General features: G+C 32.7%; 1 protein-coding gene across 1 annotated transcript; it reads left to right on the top strand.

Moving 5' to 3' along the window:
- The first annotated feature begins 10,672 nt into the window (after positions 1-10,672).
- LOC130894426 (band 4.1-like protein 4) lies at positions 10,673-13,182 on the top strand. Its single transcript, XM_057801267.1, has 2 exons — positions 10,673-10,835; positions 10,896-13,182. Exon 2 carries the CDS (start codon positions 10,902-10,904, stop codon positions 13,062-13,064), a length of 2,163 nt encoding a protein of 720 aa, XP_057657250.1. The 5' UTR covers positions 10,673-10,835; positions 10,896-10,901; the 3' UTR covers positions 13,065-13,182.
- Positions 13,183-21,058: the final 7,876 nt, after the last annotated feature.

Genomic DNA, 21,058 nt, shown 5'->3' with positions numbered 1-21,058 from the left:
TTCAAAGGAAAACTGACTTTATACGATGCTTTCCAATGCTGAATAATAATTAAAAACAATAAGTAAAAATAATTAAACGCCGGTAGATCCAAGTATTTCGTCTACCAATTAACATATTAAAATAAACACTGCGGAGAAAGAATTTGGCTTAACGCGAAAAAAACTTATCTAAGCATTCTAAACAGTTCAAATAGGATTAATTTCAATTAGGACAGTAATGCCGGAGAGGTAATTGATTTTTTCTAGAAATTAGAATTAGCCAATGTATTGATTTCTAAATTAACATTACACATAACAATTTTCGTCCCCTAGAATGAGTTGCTTTCACCCCTAATGCAATAGCACACTTAGGTACAGGTTAGAAGATTTTGAAGTAGGTTATATTTTCAATCTTTGAAACCAACTTTTACTAAATATCAGTAGGGCCAAGTGGAACGGGAATAAGCTCTTAATTATGGAACAACTAAATTAAAATTTAATTATTTTTACCCAGCCTGTTTATATTAATAGATAATTTGATTGCGTTCACCGGAAGAAAACATTTGTTTAAAGAGAATTTTAACAATAATTATTTCCGATGTTATTTCGATAATGAACAAGGCTAATTGGGAATACTTAATCGGATCTTTATATGAATGGAATATCAAAATCCAAAAGTATCCAATGAAATTTACGAGTTATATTAAACAGTTATATATCTACACCAGCATCAATAGATTGACAGGATGTTGTTTAATTTATTTTAATAGATAGTCCTCACCTTCAAGTTAATCTCTTTAATGGTCATTATCTGAATATGATGGATTTAAAACACAAAGAGAATACCTGCGGGTATAATAAGATATACAGAGTGGACAACAATTTTTTATTATTATTATTTCGGCGAAATATTTTAAATATGTACTCAAATAACTTTTTTCTAATAATTTTAGTTATTTATTATAGAAACGAAAAAGCAGGTACTAGATATAAACTTGAGGTTGTAATGTCTCCGAACGCAAATCGAAGGGAGATAAGAAAAATAAAGCTAAAAACTAGTATTTTTTACTTTTGACGACGAAAACAATGATTTAATATTGAAAAATTATATTATTACAATATTCAATTATCGACGTGAGATTAGAATCTTGAAATGTATCGCAATAGCGATAATTAGACCTAGAAACTTTCAAAATAATCAAATAGCTCTCAATTTAATTTTGTAATTTGATTAAAAAATTGTGAACTTAGTAGTCATTCAGAAGTAAGAAATGTCTTATTCCGAGTTTTCTTTAACCTCACCAGAATTATTGTTAGGTAAATCGCGAAAAATTAACAAAACCGCGTATTAACGATTCATGGAATGTAAGATGTGAAAAAAACATGCAGTTCTTTCTAGTACATATGAAAATTTGACTGTAGGAACGTATTACTCTTGCAATGCACATTTCATGGTTATACTTTCGATATACTGGAAATGTAATTGTTTATTGTATAATAAAATATTCTAAAATTGAATAACTACCTTTGCTTAGGTGTTTATACAATATCCGGGAAAAAAGTACTCGTTTTTTTCCGGGGTCATTTTGTTACCTGTCAACAGAGTTAAAATGTCAAACTGTTCTCCCTAAGTTCGAATTTTTTGAACCAGTTTACCTTCAATCTGTGAAGACAATAACTTGGTTCGAAACACCCATCAGGCTGTGTAAGTGGTGTAGTGATAGTGTAAACAAGAGGAATGTCATCAATATGTGAAGGAATGACCCATATTTAGTAGTTCAGTATCTAAAAAATCTTAGCATGACTCTCTTAAACGCAGATAATTTTACTAAATTTTTTCGTCGCAACATTATATTGAACATTTAAGAAACTGATCTAGTAAGCCTGCGATTTTCCAAGGGGGGATCCAGGGTCTTGACAAAGGGGAGTCACTAGTATTAGGGCGAGTCCTTCCCAAAAGACATGGCATTTTAAGCCTTTTACCCACAAAATATAAGTTAATTACGTTGTTTTTGACAACATAATGACGAATTTTACACAGTTTTTACTTTAAACCTCAATTCCTCATCGACTTTGATACAAACATCAAGTTAATTAATCAGGGTTTAGGATCCTCCCTGGATCCGCGCTTGCAATTTTCGAAAGGCTTGGTAATAAGTCAAGACCCCAATAAATTTATCGAAAATCTTGAAAAGCTGAATATAGTATCGAAAGTATGTTATTGCCCTTGACCCGTTCAGAATTATAGAAATACCACAAAGCCTAATAAGAAAAGTGACAGCGGCAAAAAGATATAAGAAAAGAAGGAAATGAAGACCCAGGAAAACTTGTATATCACAAGTATCATAGAAAGGAGGTAGAAAGGAAAAAACAATCCAGCAGCTTAGTGGCGTAGCATAGGATCAGAAATTATGGAAAAAATGGATGAATGGAGAATGAAAACTGAAATCCCTCTGATGTTCGAAAGGGCATAGAAAGCTCTAGTAAAGAAAAAGTTGAAAATTCTATAACTATAGCGTGGTGAGATTAACTTGTTCAAGTCCTCTTCAACCACTTTGAAAATGTGATTAATTACTTTTTAAATATCTTCATAATTTCTGAAAGTGTAGTAGTGTATTTTCATAATCCACTTATTTCCCCCATTAATTTCTATACAAAATCTAATTCTTAAAACTTTGTTTAAGTTCATGTCTTTATCAAAATATAATATTAAAGACTTAAAGAAAAGTCGAAACTAAAAGGGTGAACTTCTATTCGATTTGAAACGTCTAGGCTTGTTGTAGCCTCTTGGTCTCGTGTTGGTTTTACCTAAAACGTGTATTAGGTATATCGGAGAGGATTGCATGCTATTCTCGACATTAAGAAGGTTATAAGGGAACGGTGACTTGGAATTCCCTGAGTCAAATATCGATCAGTCAGGGGTCGAAGGATTTTTATTTTATTATATCGACGACTTTCGCTGTTGAAGTGTCGCAGTGAATCAGAATATACGTTCCCGGCATCAGTTGCAATGAAAATTTTGATCACATTAACTTTTCAAGTTCATCTTCGTTGGCCTGCGGGTCATTAAAAAGGTTATAAAAGAAAGGTTATTTGGAATTTCCAAAAGAATATAACTTGGAATTCCCTGAGTGAAGTATTGGTCAGTCAGGGGTGAAAGAATTATTACTTTATCGAGGGTAAATGTGTACCTGTATGTAGTTTTGAATGCGAGGACACATGGTCGCCACAGTAATAATAATGTTTGATTAAATAAATGTTTGATTGTATGTGATAAAATGTTTTTTTCAGTAAACATCTTATTCTAATAGTACAACCTATAACATAAGGGAAGTCTCGATAGTAAACGATGGTCTATTACCTCCGAGTCCATCATGTATTGCTGTTAAATGAAACTTCTAATACTCATAATTTAAACGATCAAAGAGGCAGGTTCCGTAAATGATTAGTAATACGACTAGGGAACTAATTACTTGTCAAATGTTCTATCTACTTCTATAAACTTTTGCTAATTATGAAAGAGTAATTAGATATTATAAATACACCTCTAGTTCCTAGAACATAATTTTCAAAATACATGTAGAGAGTGAGATGAAATTGACAATATAAACGATAATAATTTTTTTATTGAATCGTTTAGTATGGTCATAAAAGAGCAATTCACCTCCACAGTAGCACTTGTATTTTTCCACGATCTTTATTTAATTTAACTACACAAAGATATTCGTGAAAATAGATGTCTACGTTCTAATTCGGCTTCAGAAGACCTGTAGAGGCGATATACAGCGACGCAACTGCGATGTATAAGGATAAACGTTGTTTATAAGATAGCTTTCGATCGAGTGCAAAATTTAAAAATAATAGAAGTTCTACAAAATACTAGGCTAAAAAGACCACCAGAAGAATTTTCATCAGGAATAAAACAGGGATGTGTAGCTCTTTGAGAGATATTTCGTTTTTAGTTACTACTTATAAAAAAACAATTATTTTTGAAAGCTCTAGATTGTAAATCGTAAAGTAAACAATAACGTGGTCGTAGAAAAAAAATAATTGAAAATATTGAAGGGAGTACAAAAATATTCCATATGAGTATATTCCAAAATTATTGTAGTACAACTGTCGTTCTCATCTAAGTTGCCAATTTCCCAGTTAACGAAAAACAAGCTTCTTTCATAGTGCTCTCCTTTGTTCCATGTAATCTACTGGTAGCTTTCGTACAAATGCAAAGGCACGCGACTTTTGGGCTTTGCCAAAAACCAATAAAGGCAGTTTGTGTGTCCCAGCGGCATACGTACAGAGCATGAAAGTTATTATTTCTTTGGAAAGTCTAGAATCTGGTGCTCTAACATCTAAGTCAGATGCCAGGCTTTGTCTGGTATTGTTTTCCGATACAAACCAGATTCATTCGCATTCTAAATTTGGTCTGCGGATAAATCTTTCTCTTTTAAAATATCTATGAATTTGTTCTGGAACGTTTTTATGACGTCTTCGTTGTTTGAAAACTTCTCGCCGGTTATTTTGTTTTGATTTATTCCGTATTTTTTTTTAAATTTATCCAACCAAAATGGTGGATTTTTCCACATAATATTTCTGCGAAAGAAAACTGAAATAAATACCTTCCTCGAGTTGATCCAAAATTTCATATTTCTCAGAAATATATTCGTTTTTTTAATAATATCTCGGCTTCCCTTTAAGCTTTTTGCATTAATCCATGCACCATTTTGTAGGGAATTTCATAAGGCACACAACCATGAGAGTTGCAACCCTTCTAGGCCCTTTTCTTCAGAGAATTTTGATGAAAGCTAAATTTTAATTACAAAAAATTCTTTCGTTGATCCAATAGTTTCTGAGATATTTTGAAAAAATAACCTTTTTTTTCAAATCGAAAAAAAATATCAAATTAAACAATTTTTTTCAAAATATACGTTCCAAATTTTTGGAACGTGTTGTTAGGGCTCAAATAATGTTAATTTTACATGGGCTACGATTAATTTCAATTTAGCCGCACGTGGTGTCAAATTTACGACATTTTTTTTCAAACTCGAGTCACTTAACATAATTTTCAATCTAGATGGTTTCATAAAAACTCATTTTAAAGGTCTAAAAAAGTACTTTAAAAAATTTCATTACAATTTTTTATGAAAAATTGATCGATTTTCCGTTATTTGAGCTCAAATCTCTGCATAAATTTACGAAAAAGAAAAAAATGGCTCCCATAAGTTGCTGAATATTATATAAAAAATTTAATTTAAGCTAATTTCTTTTTTTTTTATAAACTTTAATTTTGATAAGAATAATTTTTCCAGAAAATGCGTAATTTTCGAATTTTTCGTGAAAAAATGTTGCAAAACGTGTTTTTTTCTTTAATTTTCTTTATATAAATCAATTCTCTATCGATTCCCACAGTGTTATTTTGAAGTTTTAAATTTCCACCCCCGAGTAAGGGTGGCATTCACCACTGGGGTAGAAGTATACATTGACACCAAATCAGGTTTGTTATTTGCATCTTTTTTGATCTTCTGTCAAAATTTCAAACTAATCCATGAAGGTCTTTGAAATTGCGAGGTGATTTGCTTGGTTCACTGTACTATGAAAGTAACGTGCTTTCTTTTCTTTGACATCGAATCCATGGTGTAAAAACACAAATAACAAATGTGTATGACACCTACTCGACCTTCGGTAAGTAACTAGCGTGAAAAATAAAAAAGCGAGCGGTTGTGGTGTGTTCCGATTACAAAGGTATTCGGATTAGAAGGGTTGTGGATGGAAGAGGTTCTGCTTTAGTTACAATGAAGAGTGTTTTGAAAGGGATAACGTGTTGCAAATAAATATATTTCGGGCCCTTCCTCTACGCTCTTGTTAGTGAAGTGAAATTTTGATATTGCTCCTTACGAAAACAGCTTCTTCAATAGATTATGGAACTGAATTTCACTATATAGGCGTCGATTCTGGTATAACATAAATTGTCAATTTAAATCAGAGGACATAATAAAATAAACGTCGACTTCCTGTTAATCATCTTCTAGTTACAATAATAAACACAACAAGTAACTACTATATAATAAAATATAAGATGGCAGTTAGTGTGGTACTTTTATATTCACCTCTCGATTACATTGTACACAATGGTATTCCGTGTATATTCCTTGTATATTCCGTGTATAGACAACGGCAAACAGTAAAATGACCATTGTAGAAGAAACCTCAGCCCCAAGTTACGTCTGAACGGAATACATAATTATACATTACATTTTAAAATGAATAATAATTTGCCGTATACCCGACATAGCAATTTTTACTCTGTTTTGTAATACAAATGCGTAATTTTACGTCCAGTATTACTAGCCTAGGGTATTACCATCTTTTCAATTTCTTCCTATCTTCTTGATGAGTATATTTCTTTTTTGTCCAAAACTATTTCAAAAACAGAAGTTTTGTTTATCTACGAGAAATAATCAGAAATTAAAAGTTAAGAAAACCAGCATTGTTTTTTGTTGTTGTTGCTTAACGAGAGATATAATTTTCTAATAATATAATTATAAATAAATCGATCAAAATTACTACACATTTCTTATTATTGCGTCAAAATGATTGAAAAGAAGTTAAACAATAGCAATTTTAATTTAAATTTATTAAACAAAAAAATATATAAAATGCGTTAACAAAAAATATAGATACAGTTATCCGAATAGTAACCACCTTAGTCATTATCAGTTGGTAATTTTACGTTTGAATACAAAATTTTTATTTGTAATAAAATCGAATTGATCCGTAGCAAAATATCTGAATCAAATTAATAATTACTTCCACAAATAAACGTACCTAGGTGTACAAAGTGATATCTCTTTTATTTGGAATGTTACGTCATGTGTATGTGCTAATTGTAAAAATATATAAACTTGCTCTTATTATTTCTGGAGACAGGATATAATTAACTTGTAGAGAAGTTTTAATGATTCGCGTGATTATGTTTTTTTCACTTCAAAGTCACCAAGTAAGGTGTTGTTATAGCTTGTCACACCGGATGCTGCTCCATTTTTGTAATTTATTAATTGAACATATTTAATTTTATGTACATATTTATACAAACTCTGATCAGAGAGATGAACTCCTGATTACTTATCCATAAATCTATCTCTCAATATTCTCTAATTGAAATAATACGAGGGTTGCTACTTAGGTTTTGAGACATTGCCACATGTTTGAAGTAAATAAAACAACAAAAATATACTTACATGAAATATAATATCTATATATTCATCGGAAAAATTACTACATGCGCCCAACAGCCGTTCAGAAGCTTCCACAAAGCTTCGCTCATTCCGAACGAGGTGCGTGGCAAATAATCGAGAAAAAACGCAAGTTTTTCATACAATACAAAATATTTCGGCTACTCGACTATAGATGGCATTACTGTGCGCAACGTCCACTAATTCGGCTGCAACTGCGTCTGCCTCTCATCAAAAGGTGGTGCTAGGTTCTACTATATATATTCAAAGGCGCAACTATATAATATATATTCAAATGTAATAATTCAACTTTCTCCACTCCTCGCATTTTTTCGGTATATTAGGTAATATTTTGATAATTTCGGGGGGGGGTTTGAGCCCCCAAGACCCTCTCATTGGCTACGCCCGTGGATATTGTGAAAATGACAATTCTGACGTTACTATCATAAAGTTTCACATTTTTAACAGTGAACATACTCAGAACGTGTTGTAATACGAGTGCTGTTTGAGTTATTTAGAGATACTTAAAACATTCATCTTGTTCAAAAAATTTTCGCTGGTTTTCCGAATTCAATCGTGGGTTGCACTGTTCATATTTTTAGGCAGTAGATCTGCATATTTACGTATATAAGTTTTCAGGGCTCTAATATACATCTCAAGATCTCAAACACTTTGGCCAATAGATATTATTCTACATTTAGTACCTAGGAATTCATATTCATGGCTTTTTAGGCAAAATAAACTAAAGGAATATAATTACTTTTTGAGATATCGCCATTCTACAAAAATACTCGTGTTTATATCTCGACCTGGATTTTGCTGGTAACAAATCAGCAGTCTTGTGGATCTATAGTCTATTTCAGAAAGGTATAGAATAATAAAATGGGGAATTCCGTCCAGTTCGGCTCAATTTCGGTGTCGACCATAGGTGTAGGGCTTAAAATATTGTGTAGGGATTACATAGGTAGTAGATTATACAGTCACGTTTTGTGTTTAACAGATATACGTTTAACCCTCTGTTAGTTTTATTCTGTTAAAATAAAATTCTTTCCTTTTTACGAATATCTTACAGACACGCCTTTGGCACACTATTTTCAGTGTTTGTGAATGAATAACAATAGGCTAAACACATAAATTGACCCCAAACCGGTTGGTACTACCTGCACTTGATAAAAAGAAAAATAATTTCACAATGAAATCAATGCCAAACTATGAAAGTGGCTTAAATATTCGTTGGGTCACTCTGTGTTCCCTTTGCATACCTAATGAGGTTTTATTACTCTATACCTTTCTAAAATAAACTATAGCTCTATGTTTTAAGGAATATAAAATAATGTGTAGAAATGTGTAAGCACCGAGAATTTTTCATAACAAGGCTCCGACTCACCCCCACTAGAATATAATTTTTTAAATAAAAAATGTACAAAATTTATTTAAGAATTCGATTATTGTATATAAAGTACGACTTGAAAGGACATATTTTAAAAAATTTTGCTCTTTCAATTTTATATTTTCAAATACGCCCTTTAGTGGTAGATCTAAAATTCTGAAATAATTTCCACGTGTTTCCCAGGGCAACTTTTGTTATATGTATTTTGTTTTCTGAAGCTGCAATATGATCTGTTCTTGAAATATGACCGAGGCAGTTCTTAGTTGCCCATATGGTACAGCATAAAATCAATAAATAATGTGTTATAGCATTTTTTTAAGATTCTAGTTGAAATATATACCAAACTAAGAAATAACACATTTTCTCCCAATAATTCATAGGGTATATTATAGGGTATTAATTGATGAATAAATTTATTATTCAAATTTTTGCTGATACTTTTTAAATTAATCCTAGTTCCATTCGTTGACATTCATGAGATTAAAAATATGGTACACACTTTCTGATAAAAAGCTACACTTTTATTTAAACGATTTTATAACACCCTAGCTGGCCTCGTTTATGGCTTTTAGGCCGGTTACGTCGAAGACGTAATTAAAATGATTGGAAGACATACACTAAAGGTCAAAAGTTTTTGCCCACCTCATAATCCATTAACTAAATTTCAAAATTTCTGTATTTACGCTTGTAGTTTAGTCCCAGTTAGTTTGTGAGACGCAAGAACGTGTGACAATCGTGACAACTTTTTGAGAAATTCGTACACGAATAGTTTTTGTTCTCGCAAATTTAGATTTGTAAGATTGAAAAATGAGTAAAACCAAGGAACTATGGGTTAAAGCTCGTGCTTTAATCTCAAGTCTTCACAGTCAAGGCAAAAGTAACCGAACCATTTCCGCCGAATCAAGAATATCTCAACATACCGTGGACTACAACTTGAAAACATTTATTATACTCATAGAAAAAGATCTATTGAAAATTCAATAATTTCAAAGGTAGTTTAAACATTTCAGTAAGGCGGCATATTATGCGGTTACACATTAAAATACAAAAAGAGAAAAACAGACATAAGACATGAATGTGAGTTGGAAGACATAGTCAGATGAGGACGTAAACGCAGAAGAGCTTGGAACGAACACTTGGACAGGATGACCAGAGAAAGTTTAGCAAAGATCGCACGAGACGGTAAACCAGGGATACTACGATCTTTAGGAAGACCTCCAAAAAGATGAATGGATTTATGGACATCAACATCTCAAGGATGACAAGTTGAAAACTACAGTCCTAAGACCTACAATACGTTGAAGAAGAAGAAGAAAAACCGCAAGGTACTAGAAAAATCACAGAATGGAGACCGAGCGAGAAAAGATTGCCTGATAGACCAAAAAATAGATGGGAAGATCAGATTGTGCAAGATATAGAAAATCTGGGAGTACGTGAATGGAACAAACAGATGCAGGACAGAGAAAAAATGGAGAACAATAGTCGAAGCTGCAAAAATATGTGATAATCTGTAATTAAATAGGGTAAAAAATACAGTATCGAAAGAGCTCAATTTGACCGGCTACAATTATCGATAGAATGTATAGCCTTGTATATATATATATATATATTGGAGATATGTTATTTTATGTAATCATTTGAAAAAAACAATTTACGAAAATTATTCCCGAAAATCTAAAATTTTAAAATTTTTTCTAGAATATTAGTTTTAACAACTTTATTTCCAGCGCTCCAAGTATGCTTTTGTAACAGACATTTACTGTGGTGAAAAAACTTATTAAAATTAAACTACTGGCCTATTCTTGGTATTCCATCTCCGTTCTCTCGAGTACGTATCTCTTACAGGAGAGGTACCGCTGCCATGGTACGGCGGAATAAGACCGAATTTTGTGTTAGTTCAGAACCAGTCATCGAATACAGTTGTATGTACAATATATCGTCCGTTTATATTCGAGACGGTAATTGAATAACGAACTGAGCGATTTTTAAAAACGGATACAGGGTAACGACTACCACACGTTTATATCACCTGTTAGAACATAGTCATGAGTTAAGTGGAAAGGGAACCAAAGACAATGCGAGCCATCATTTGCCGTTGGTATAACGTAGTCAAAATAGTTCTTTTCAGTATGCAGTGTGCACTGAACCACTAGTGAACTTCTCAGAGGTGATTGCCCTTCGTAGTCTACCAATATACAAGGCTAAACGTAATTGAAAATATGAACTTGCTTTTAAAGGTAAACTATTAGTCATAACATAATATATATTCATATTTTAAATATTTGTTATATTTTCAGTGAATAATGGATTGTTTCTGCAATAAAGTGTACTCGGTACATTGTAAGATAGTATTTTTGGATGAAACCGAATTGGTGCACGAACTACAAAATAATAGTAATGGACAAGCGCTTTTGGATGTGGTTTTTCGTCATTTGAATCTATTAGAAACAGCATATTTCGGATTACGATTCCTCGATCAAAATGGGCAAACTCACTGGTTGGACCCGACTAAGAAGCTCAATAAACAAATTAAAGGCCCAGATCCTTATACTTTTTATTTTGGAGTGAAATTTTACGCAGCCGATCCTTGTAAGTTACTAGAAGAAATCACGAGATATCAATTCTTCTTACAATTGAAGCAAGATGTTTTGCAGGGAAGATTATTGGTTCCCTTCGATTTAACAGCTGAACTTTGCGCTTATATTTTACAATCAGAATTAGGGGATTACGATCCGAGAAGACACAGCGCTGGATATGTCTCGGAATTCAGATTCCTTCCCAACCAAAGTCTTGAACTAGAGATGCGTATAGCAGAATTACATCAAACTTTAGTGGGTCAACTGCCTTCACAAGCAGAGTTAAATTATTTGGACAAAGTGAAGTGGTTAGAAAATTACGGTGTTGATTTACATCCAGTGCTCGGTGAAGATCACGTTGAATACTTCTTGGGACTAACTCCCGGTGGTATTGTAGTGCTAAGAAATAAAAATACGGTCGGTAATTACTATTGGCCACGCATTACTAAAATTTATTTCAAGGGACGATATTTTATGCTTCGTGTGACTGATAAAAATAATGATGAGTGTACTTACGGTTTCGAAACACCTTCAAAATCAGCCTGTAAACATTTGTGGAAGTGCTGTATAGAACACCATTCGTTTTTCCGTTTAGTGCAAGTGCCTCCTACGAGTCCCGATATATTTGCTTTGGGTTCTCGCTTTCGATATAGTGGAAGAACTGAAAAACAAGCAGTACGAGATGCTCAAATGAAATTAAGGCAACCTCCTTCGTTTTCTCGAAGACCATCGAGAAGATTTTCCAGAAGATCTCAGGTTGCTAACGACAGTGCGTTTTCGGAACCTTTAAGGCAAACGAACCATCAAGAAATTAAACATATATCTCTACCTCTACCTGTAGATAATTTCGAAGGTAACTATAATTCTACATTAAATTCATCTAACGTTAAAAAATTTGACTCGCCGAGAAGTACTAGAAGCGCTCCTTGGTCTCAACCGCATTCCAAAGGTCTTTACAACAGCTCGGCGCCAGCTAGTCCACGTTCCGTTAGATCAGCTAGATACAGATCATCATCAGTAGATAGCCAAAGTTCGAACGATTCCAGAAATTGTAAGAAGCGAAAACACAGAAGTAGAACCTCCGATAATGAAAGCGAACATTCGAATCGTTCCTCCAAGTCGAGAAGAAAACATCGAAGAAGAAAATCTCGAAGCAGCAAAAAAGATAACGGCTCTGATTACGAACATAATAAATATGCGGAATCCAGATCGAGAAGCAAATCGGAAAGTTACTATGAATTGGTGGATTCGGGATTACAATGGCAAGAAGTGCAAAGAAACGCGGCTGCAAATGACAATAACCCCAACAGTATTCAAAAAGCAACAGTTGTGAGTAGTAGAAGGAATAACGAAAGTAGATCGAATCCGCCAAATTACAACAGTACCGGTAGAAGAAACAGACATCGAAAGCATAGATCGCGATCTAGGTCACCGTCGGAACCAAAATGGATGTCTAACGAATTGAAAAAACATCTAGAATTCGACTTGATAGACACGGTGGGAATGAGCGATCTACAATTAAAAGAAATTCCTTACACAGTAGTCCAAACAAATTATAGTAAACATGTAAAGTTACGGCCTAGTAACTCTTCGAAAATCGACTCCGGTTCATTATCATCACAATCCCAACAACCTCTTCACTATAATCATCATGTCAATAGCTATATGAATGAAGCTCTAACGAATTTCTCGTATACCGATAGAGATAGTAATAGTAACAGCCTAATGGGACTTCCTGAACCATTAAAACCAAGTTATTATACTGCTAATAACTTTAATGGTTTTAATTCTATAAAAGATTTAAATGTCAATAGAAATTATCATGAACACTCCGATTCTGGTGTGGGGGTTGATCAAGATTATGATAATAAAAAACCGAACTTGAAATGATATGAATATTTATTTATGTTTATTAGTTTTTTTTTCTTCTGTATAAATCAAAAAAGAAAACTGAAATTAATAAAAAACAGTTTGTTGAATAGATGTTAAAAGAGAATTACATTGTAAAGGTTTTTTCATTATAAATTACCCACCTATTATCATCGTTATTATTGCCTATCTAAATATATAAAGGCTTTCACTCAATTACGTTAAAATCTCATAAAAGTACAGTTGCGAACAAAATGTAGGAATACAAGAAATTAATTGTTTTCTTTTACGCGATACAACGACAAATATTTCTGAGAATAGACTCACTTTATGAAATAATCAAAATAGTTGAGGTACTTAAAAGTGGGTAATTATCTAGATTACATTACACCCCTCCGATTTCGTTGAAATTTTAGTTTGTTATAGAGAAAATTATGCTGAAAAATTAGATGTATATATGTTGGGCGCGGAAATTATCCCTTCAGCTAAGTACTGTTTTGCGTTTCAGAAATGAAATAATTGTAATGATTTTTCAGTGATTGTAATCTATAAATAATTCGTTGAAACCTAACTTAACCTAACCTACATACTTCTCTACAAAATAAAATCCAATCACAAGCAGGGGTTGCTGTTATCGAAAACTCTTCCATGATTTTTTCTTGATGAGGTGGTCGACAATAAATGAAATAGATATACAAACTGTATGTAGAAACATCCCTTATTTTATTTATTGTCGACCACCTCATCAAGAAAAAACCATGGAAGAGTTTTCGATAACAGCAACCCCTGCTTGTGATTGGATTTTATTTTGTAGAAAAATATGTAGGTTAGGTTAAGTTAGGTTTCAACGAATTATTTAAATATTACAATCACTGAATAATAATTACAATTATTTGATTCTTTAAACGCAAAAATGTACCTGAAGGGATGATTTATATGAGTAGTTTTTTATTGGGAACGTGGCAAGGAAACACCAAAGTGGACTAACGTCAATATATTTTCCGAGCTTTCGAATACTTATGTATTCATCGTCAATTGATTAAGATTAAACTTTTAAAAATTTTTAAACTCATGGAATTCAATATTCAAATTGACTTTGATAGAAATATTAATTAATTATTTCCCAGGCAATGAATACATAAGTATTCCAAAGCTCGGAATTTTGGTTTTTACCTGCCACGCTCCTAAGAAAAAACTACACATAATATAGCTGCAAAAACTTCTTTACAATTCATATATTTTAACGAAATCGGAGGGGTGTAACCTAATCTAGTTAATTACCAAAAAGTGTGTTAATAAATTATCGTAGCTTGTTATTACTTCGAATCCTATTGCAAATTTGAATTGAACGCGGAAAATATTCCTTCACATAGTTTTTAAAGTTTTATCATTGGAAAATGTACACTATCTTGATTAATTGATATTTTGCAAATACTTGATGTTGGAGAGGATTAGGGCCGATTTCGAGGAAATCGGACGTATGCAACCTAAACTAAATAATTACCAAATATATTATTTCTCATTAGTGAAAAGTGTTATTGAAATTGAGTATATTAAAAATTAAACTGTATTATGTTTATTGACACGTATTCAAATCGCAGCAGATTGGAGGATTGTGAAATTGAAATCGCCCTAAAACTGATTGATAAAAGACCGTAACTAATGATAAAAAAAACCTTGAATAGTATACCATCGGCTGTATCTGAGGATAGGATTATATAATAGCTTAAATAGAACAAAAGTGACCCCGAAAAACACGTGAAAAATATTTTCAGAAATTTAGGTACGCTACTATAAAATAATTAAAAACCAAAATTATTTGAATTTTATCCAGTTTCGGGGACATTGTAGACAATACTCGTTTAAATAATTTCTAACTGAACGTCCAAAATCAATCGGATCTCCTTTTAGTTGGTAGTAAATGGATCCGTCTATCTCACTTGGATGATTAACATGAGCAAGAAGTCTTTGTAATGTAGGCACTGAGAAGTTAATAAAAAAATCTAGATAAACCTCACTATTAACTGTACCCTCAAAAAAATAAGGGCCAATAATTTTATTGTTAATGATACCAGCCCAAACGTTCACATTTTAAAGATATTGAGTATGAGCCTCACACATCCAGTGCTCCAATATCTTCAGTTCTGTTTGTTAACCGTTTCGTTTAACTGAAACGTCGCTTCATCAGAAAAAATTATTTTGTTTATGAACAGCAAATCTGCGTTCAATCTGTCCATCATCAATTCACAGAATTCTTGCCTTCTATCATATTCATTTAACTCGTGAACCAACTGAACTTTGTAAGGGTGGTATTGTTATTTATGCAAAATGGATGAGTTACTTATAGTCCAGTCACTTTAGGCAAAAAAGGGGTCGACCTCGGAATTTGAAATAATAAGCTGGAAACTCGTATATATCTTCATTTTGATGATCTAAAAGTTGTCTCAAAAGTCTGTAGATTATTCGAGGTCAAAGGTCACGAAAATCGGTTTTTTGCAATTATCTCCGTTTCGATGGTTCCAATTACTTCAACACCTATTATGAGAATTGACGATGAGAAAATTTGCCACAACTTTTGTCTCAACTTTTTTTCTATACGCTTAAGCCTTTTCGAGATTGAGAACGGAGAGCACCCAGCGCTCAGGCATATATACAATAGTACAAAGTCAACCGCGAATCACGGCGAATAATACCTTGTATAAGTTACAAAATCATTCAAATATTATTAACAATAAATAATTTGTATTATTTATCATTTAATACGAATGCGGACCTAAAGCATGGGGCTGGGTACTCCAAAATGAGTTTCTGCAGCCAATAACCACACTATTACCACCAACTCTAGATGAATTACTCAGTACAATATTTTTTAATTGTAAGAATGGTTGTGGTTTATGTTGCGGATGAAGAAAATTGGGCTTGCAATGCATTTTAGCTTGTGGACAATGCAATGGGCAAGCTTGTCTTGATGCTGTTGTATTGCAAGACGATCCCGAGTAAGAAACTGCATTTGATCCAGAAATTTTAGAAGGTTTGGAGACAATCATGCAGGTAAACGAAGATGAAGGAGATGAAATTGAAATTTTCAATTTCCCAGGAGATGATAATGATAAAGAAAAACTAATATTTTTGAACTTCATATTTTTGAAGAATTTAAATGTACATTCAATTTTAATTGTAACAAAAGTACAGCTACTAAATAAAGATTGACTTAAATTATATTTACTTGATTTATTCCAACATTCAATACAATGTATTAACTAATAAATAATACAAATTATTTATTGTTGATAATATTTGAATGATATGATTTAGTAACAAGGTATTATTCATCGAGAATCACAGTTGACCTTGTATTACAGTATATATGTTTGAGTGCTGAGTGCTCTCCGCTCTATATCTGGAAAAGGCTTGAGCGTACAGAAAAAAAAGCTGAGACAAAAGTTGAGGCAAATTTTTTATCTTCAATTTTCATAAGAAATGTTGAAGTAATTGGAGCCATAGAAACGAAGATAATTGCAAAAAAAAACGATTTTAGCGACCTTTGACTTCGAATAACTTACGACGCAGACACGAGATAATATGAGCATTTTGAGACAACTGTTAAATCGTCAAAATGAAACTGTATACGAGTTTCCAGCTGATTATCTCAAATTCCAAAACTGAGACCCTAAAATGAATGGACTATTACATAATTGTTGGCGGTAAGTTCTCGAGTTGTTTTATGAGAATTTTCCTCAATCTCTAGAAGTACATCTAACATCAGTAAATTGACCATTTGTACCTGGTTAATCAATTTTACTAACTGTAGACTACGTCTTGATCAGGGTAGTTATTATTTCATAAACTTCATTTTCAGTTCTTGTTCTATTACTACATCCAAGATAACGAAAGAAATTAACAAAATAACCCCTGAGGTCATACAAAATGTTGTACGAGAATTCCAAAATCGCCTCGGTTATTGTCAAGAAGTGAAACTTTATATTGCCGAATAGAGGACTAAAATCTCTTACCAACAAGGTAAAATGTCTGAATATATTTGTTGGTGTAGAATCCAGCACCACACATTTAGAGACCAACGACCCTAATGTTAGGTTAGGTTTATGGAGAATTACTCTATCATTACTAAGAAACGTAGCGTCATCTAGCCACAAAAATCGTGAAAGTATTTCAAGATAGTCGTATATCATATTCAATAGCCAGTTGCAATAATTCACTCTGATATCAAAATCTGTAACAATCACGATTTAGGACCATATGATATGGGTGCAATCCCACCGTTGACACATTTCTTGAAATATCTCGAGACAGAAAAAAAATACCGATATGCGGTTTTCGCTATTTTAATGTTAATTTAGTTTACTTTTAAATCACATATTCAAACTTTCATGTTTATGTAAAAATTATTAAAGAAAAATCACAATAGCTAGAATATATGAAACATCGCCTTTTTCATAACAAGGATTCCACTCTCCCCCATCTCTTATTTCTTATTTGAAGAGTTAGACTAAAAATGCGCCGAATTTCTTGAAGAAATCGATTAGTGTATATTAAGTGGCATTAATAGGATAAATTTTGAAAAATTTTGATTTTACAATTTTGTGAAGTTGTGTAAAAGCAACGAGAATGCGAGGCGACGTTGATTTATGTATTTTAGATATTGTGTTTTTTTTTTTAAGTAGCATTTCAAAAGTGAAGTAAATCAACTTTAAAATAAGAAAAACCGCATGTCGACACATCTCGGGATATCTTAAGAAATTAGTCAACACCGAGAATTTTTCATAACTCTCCCCCACCTCTTCATAAAGAGGTAGACTATAAGACAAAAGTATGATAAGCCACCCCACAACGATCATCATGAAACTCTATACATTCATATTACGAGAAATTATTTTATCAAATCTATATTATGCGAAAACATTTACTTTCGGAGATACTGGGCCATTATTAACATATATAGAACCATGGATAGCTTTGTTCCATAGATCTTATCAAGATCTATCTGTGTGTGAAAAGCCATGATGATTAACGCATGCTCAAAAGAGTTTCTGTGAAAAAAGTAAGTATGCAAATGCATTATTTTTACGAAAAATCAGTAGATAAAATAAAAATTTAGTAATTTGTGTAAGGTTAGGTTAGGTTAGGTTAAGTTAGATTAGAATAACTTAAGTTAGGTTAGGTTAGGATAGGTTAGGTTAAATTTTCTTCAATCAAATATTTTAATTGGACTTAAATCTATAACTTTTACATTTGAAAAACCTTTTTTTAATTTCTTCTATTAATGAAATAAACGGGTCTATTTTTGGTTCAGATGTACTATATGTATTCTGACTTCTCAGTTTGAGCTAATTATTGTTAAAAAACTAACAAGTTCTCTAATACACGGAAACATTTCTATTCCTTGTTTAGGTATATGAACAATTTTAATTTAATAATGTGACAGGTTTCAAAATACAAAAATTGAAAACAATTTTATTAATTGAAATGAAACACGATTTCAACAGATTAAACGTGATATGCAATGCTTTATCAAATATGTTGACAATAAACAAGCTTCCTGTTTTATCGTGCGTTTTTTTTAAGATTCAATAAAACAAAAACTACAAAAAATTGAAGAATTGCTATAACAATCTAACAAAGAATGTATAATGGAGTCCTCGGTACTTAAAGAACATAAATCATACCTTGCTTTGATTGTGTAGTACCAGTTCTACACAGATGTCTGTTAATTAAACGTACTTAATTTTACTAGACTATATTTTATTCACCACAGTTTTATACAGATTGAGTCATACTTCTACCATACACAGCGTCCTTCAAATCCGCTTCTTTATTAGTTTACAAGGTGATTTGTTAAGTTGACCAAAAAATATAATAAACTATAGTACTTACAAAGTTCGTTTTGTTTTCTAAATTTTTTACGATGCACTACGACTACTATGAAGCAATTTTCTATAATAAACTTTCTTATAAACTCTGCAGTTGCTGGATCTGACCTATCCATCAATTCCCTATCAACTTGTCCCCGAAGATCGTTGTTGATGCTGGAGAACCTCTTTCAGTACTATCCTTTCAATTTACGAGGTTCCCGATACCGAAAATTATTAAAAATATTTTATATCATTATTATTAATCTTAATATATTTTGTGAGCCCCTTGTATGTTTTTATGTGTCAAAACATTCCTATACATCACAGAAGAAAGTTTTAGTTCTCTAATTCTAAGGGGATCATCGAAATTAACAGCGTTTAAACCATATTTTACACTGAACAAAAATGTTAAATTCAATTAAATATGAAGAAAATATAAGCGTACGTATATCCTTTATTCCATTCGAAATTATTTAAAAAACTCCACACTGCATAACCTGTAACATTTACTCCATCTTCAGTGCTACTCTTCCATAATTGTTGCAGTCTCTCCTGAAATCATTGCAACGTGAAATCAATTCCAAATTGCTAAGAGAAGAAAAATGTTCAAAATTTGATACAGAAATGTCAAAAACTGTATAATTATCAAAAATAATGATTAAAAATCCAAATCATTTCAATTAAAAAATTTAAATAAACAAAAAATCTTCTAAACACAGTCACATGTCGCGAAAATGTGCTGAAAACTGTTCAGAAATCGACTACAATAAATGAAATACCGTTCAGCCTGAAAAATGATCAAAAACTGTTAGAATGCATTTGTTAAAAATGTGAAAAAAGTTCAAATTTCCATTGATCGACTTTGGGAAAATCAATTTAGGCAATCGTATTGAAAATTGCACCCTGTATATAATTTTTATTAAATTCAATAAGCGATTTTGAGCGATTGGTGATTTGTCTGAGACCCAATAAAATTTCTTACCAAGCAACGAATTATATGCTGATAAGATAAAAATGTCAAAAAACGTTTTGATTTCATCAGGTGTGAGATTTTTAATGTCTCTGTCTCTGTCTCTGTCTCTGTCTCTGTCTCTGTCTCTGTCTCTGTCTCTGTCTCTGTCTCTGTCTCTGTCTCTGTCTCTGTCTCTGTCTCTGTCTCTGTCTCTGTCTCTGTCTCTGTCTCTGTCTCTGTCTCTGTCTCTGTCTCTGTCTCTGTCTCTGTCTCTGTCTCTGTCTCTGTCTCTGTCTCTGTCTCTGTCTCTGTCTCTGTCTCTGTCTCTGTCTCTGTCTCTGTCTCTGTCTCTGTCTCTGTCTCTGTCTCTGTCTCTGTCTCTGTCTCTGTCTCTGTCTCTGTCTCTGTCTCTGTCTCTGTCTCTGTCTCTGTCTCTGTCTCTGTCTCTGTCTCTGTCTCTGTCTCTGTCTCTGTCTCTGTCTCTGTCTCTGTCTCTGTCTCTGTCTCTGTCTCTGTCTCTGTCTCTGTCTCTGTCTCTGTCTCTGTCTCTGTCTCTGTCTCTGTCTCTGTCTCTGTCTCTGTCTCTGTCTCTGTCTCTGTCTCTGTCTCTGTCTCTGTCTCTGTCTCTGTCTCTGTCTCTGTCTCTGTCTCTGTCTCTGTCTCTGTCTCAATAACCAACAATTCAAAAATGTTTTATATCAAAAAAACATTTAAATATTTCGGCGCGAGTTAAACATTTGAATGTCTCGTAATTACTGGGAGAATTAGTTCCATGTCGACTTGACTCAAGTCGAAACGTCAATTTTTTATCAATCTTTCAAAAATTATTAAAAAACAAACAGGAGAGACCTAAAATCAAGAATATTTAGAAGTATTAGAGCATTTAAGTCCATCATCTTGTAATTTCTCTACACTTCATTCGGTCTCTTGCTTTTTCTGTCTAGCTCTGGATGTTTTTCCCTCAAAGGTCTTCTTTCACTTCTTCCCTCCACCATTTTTTTGATCTACCTCTTTTCCTTTTGCACTTTGGTATATTCCACACAACTCGTGTCAAGGGTCTGTCTTCGTCCATTCGTCCTAAGTGACCTTGCCATTCTAAATTTCTTGTCTTTATAAACGCGCTGATTGGTGACTCATTGAAAAGTGTGTAAATTTGATGGTTTGATCTTCTCTTTCATCCTAACTCAGTCTCT

Source organism: Diorhabda carinulata, chromosome 5, assembly GCF_026250575.1.
Source record: "Diorhabda carinulata isolate Delta chromosome 5, icDioCari1.1, whole genome shotgun sequence".
NCBI lineage: Eukaryota > Metazoa > Arthropoda > Insecta > Coleoptera > Chrysomelidae > Diorhabda > Diorhabda carinulata.
This window is presented reverse-complemented; position numbering and strand designations above follow the sequence as displayed.

Coding starts and splice junctions, on each gene's coding strand:
- LOC130894426 (XM_057801267.1), top strand. CDS start 10,902: ATGGATTGTTTCTGCAATAAAGTGTACTCGGTACATTGTAAGATAGTA.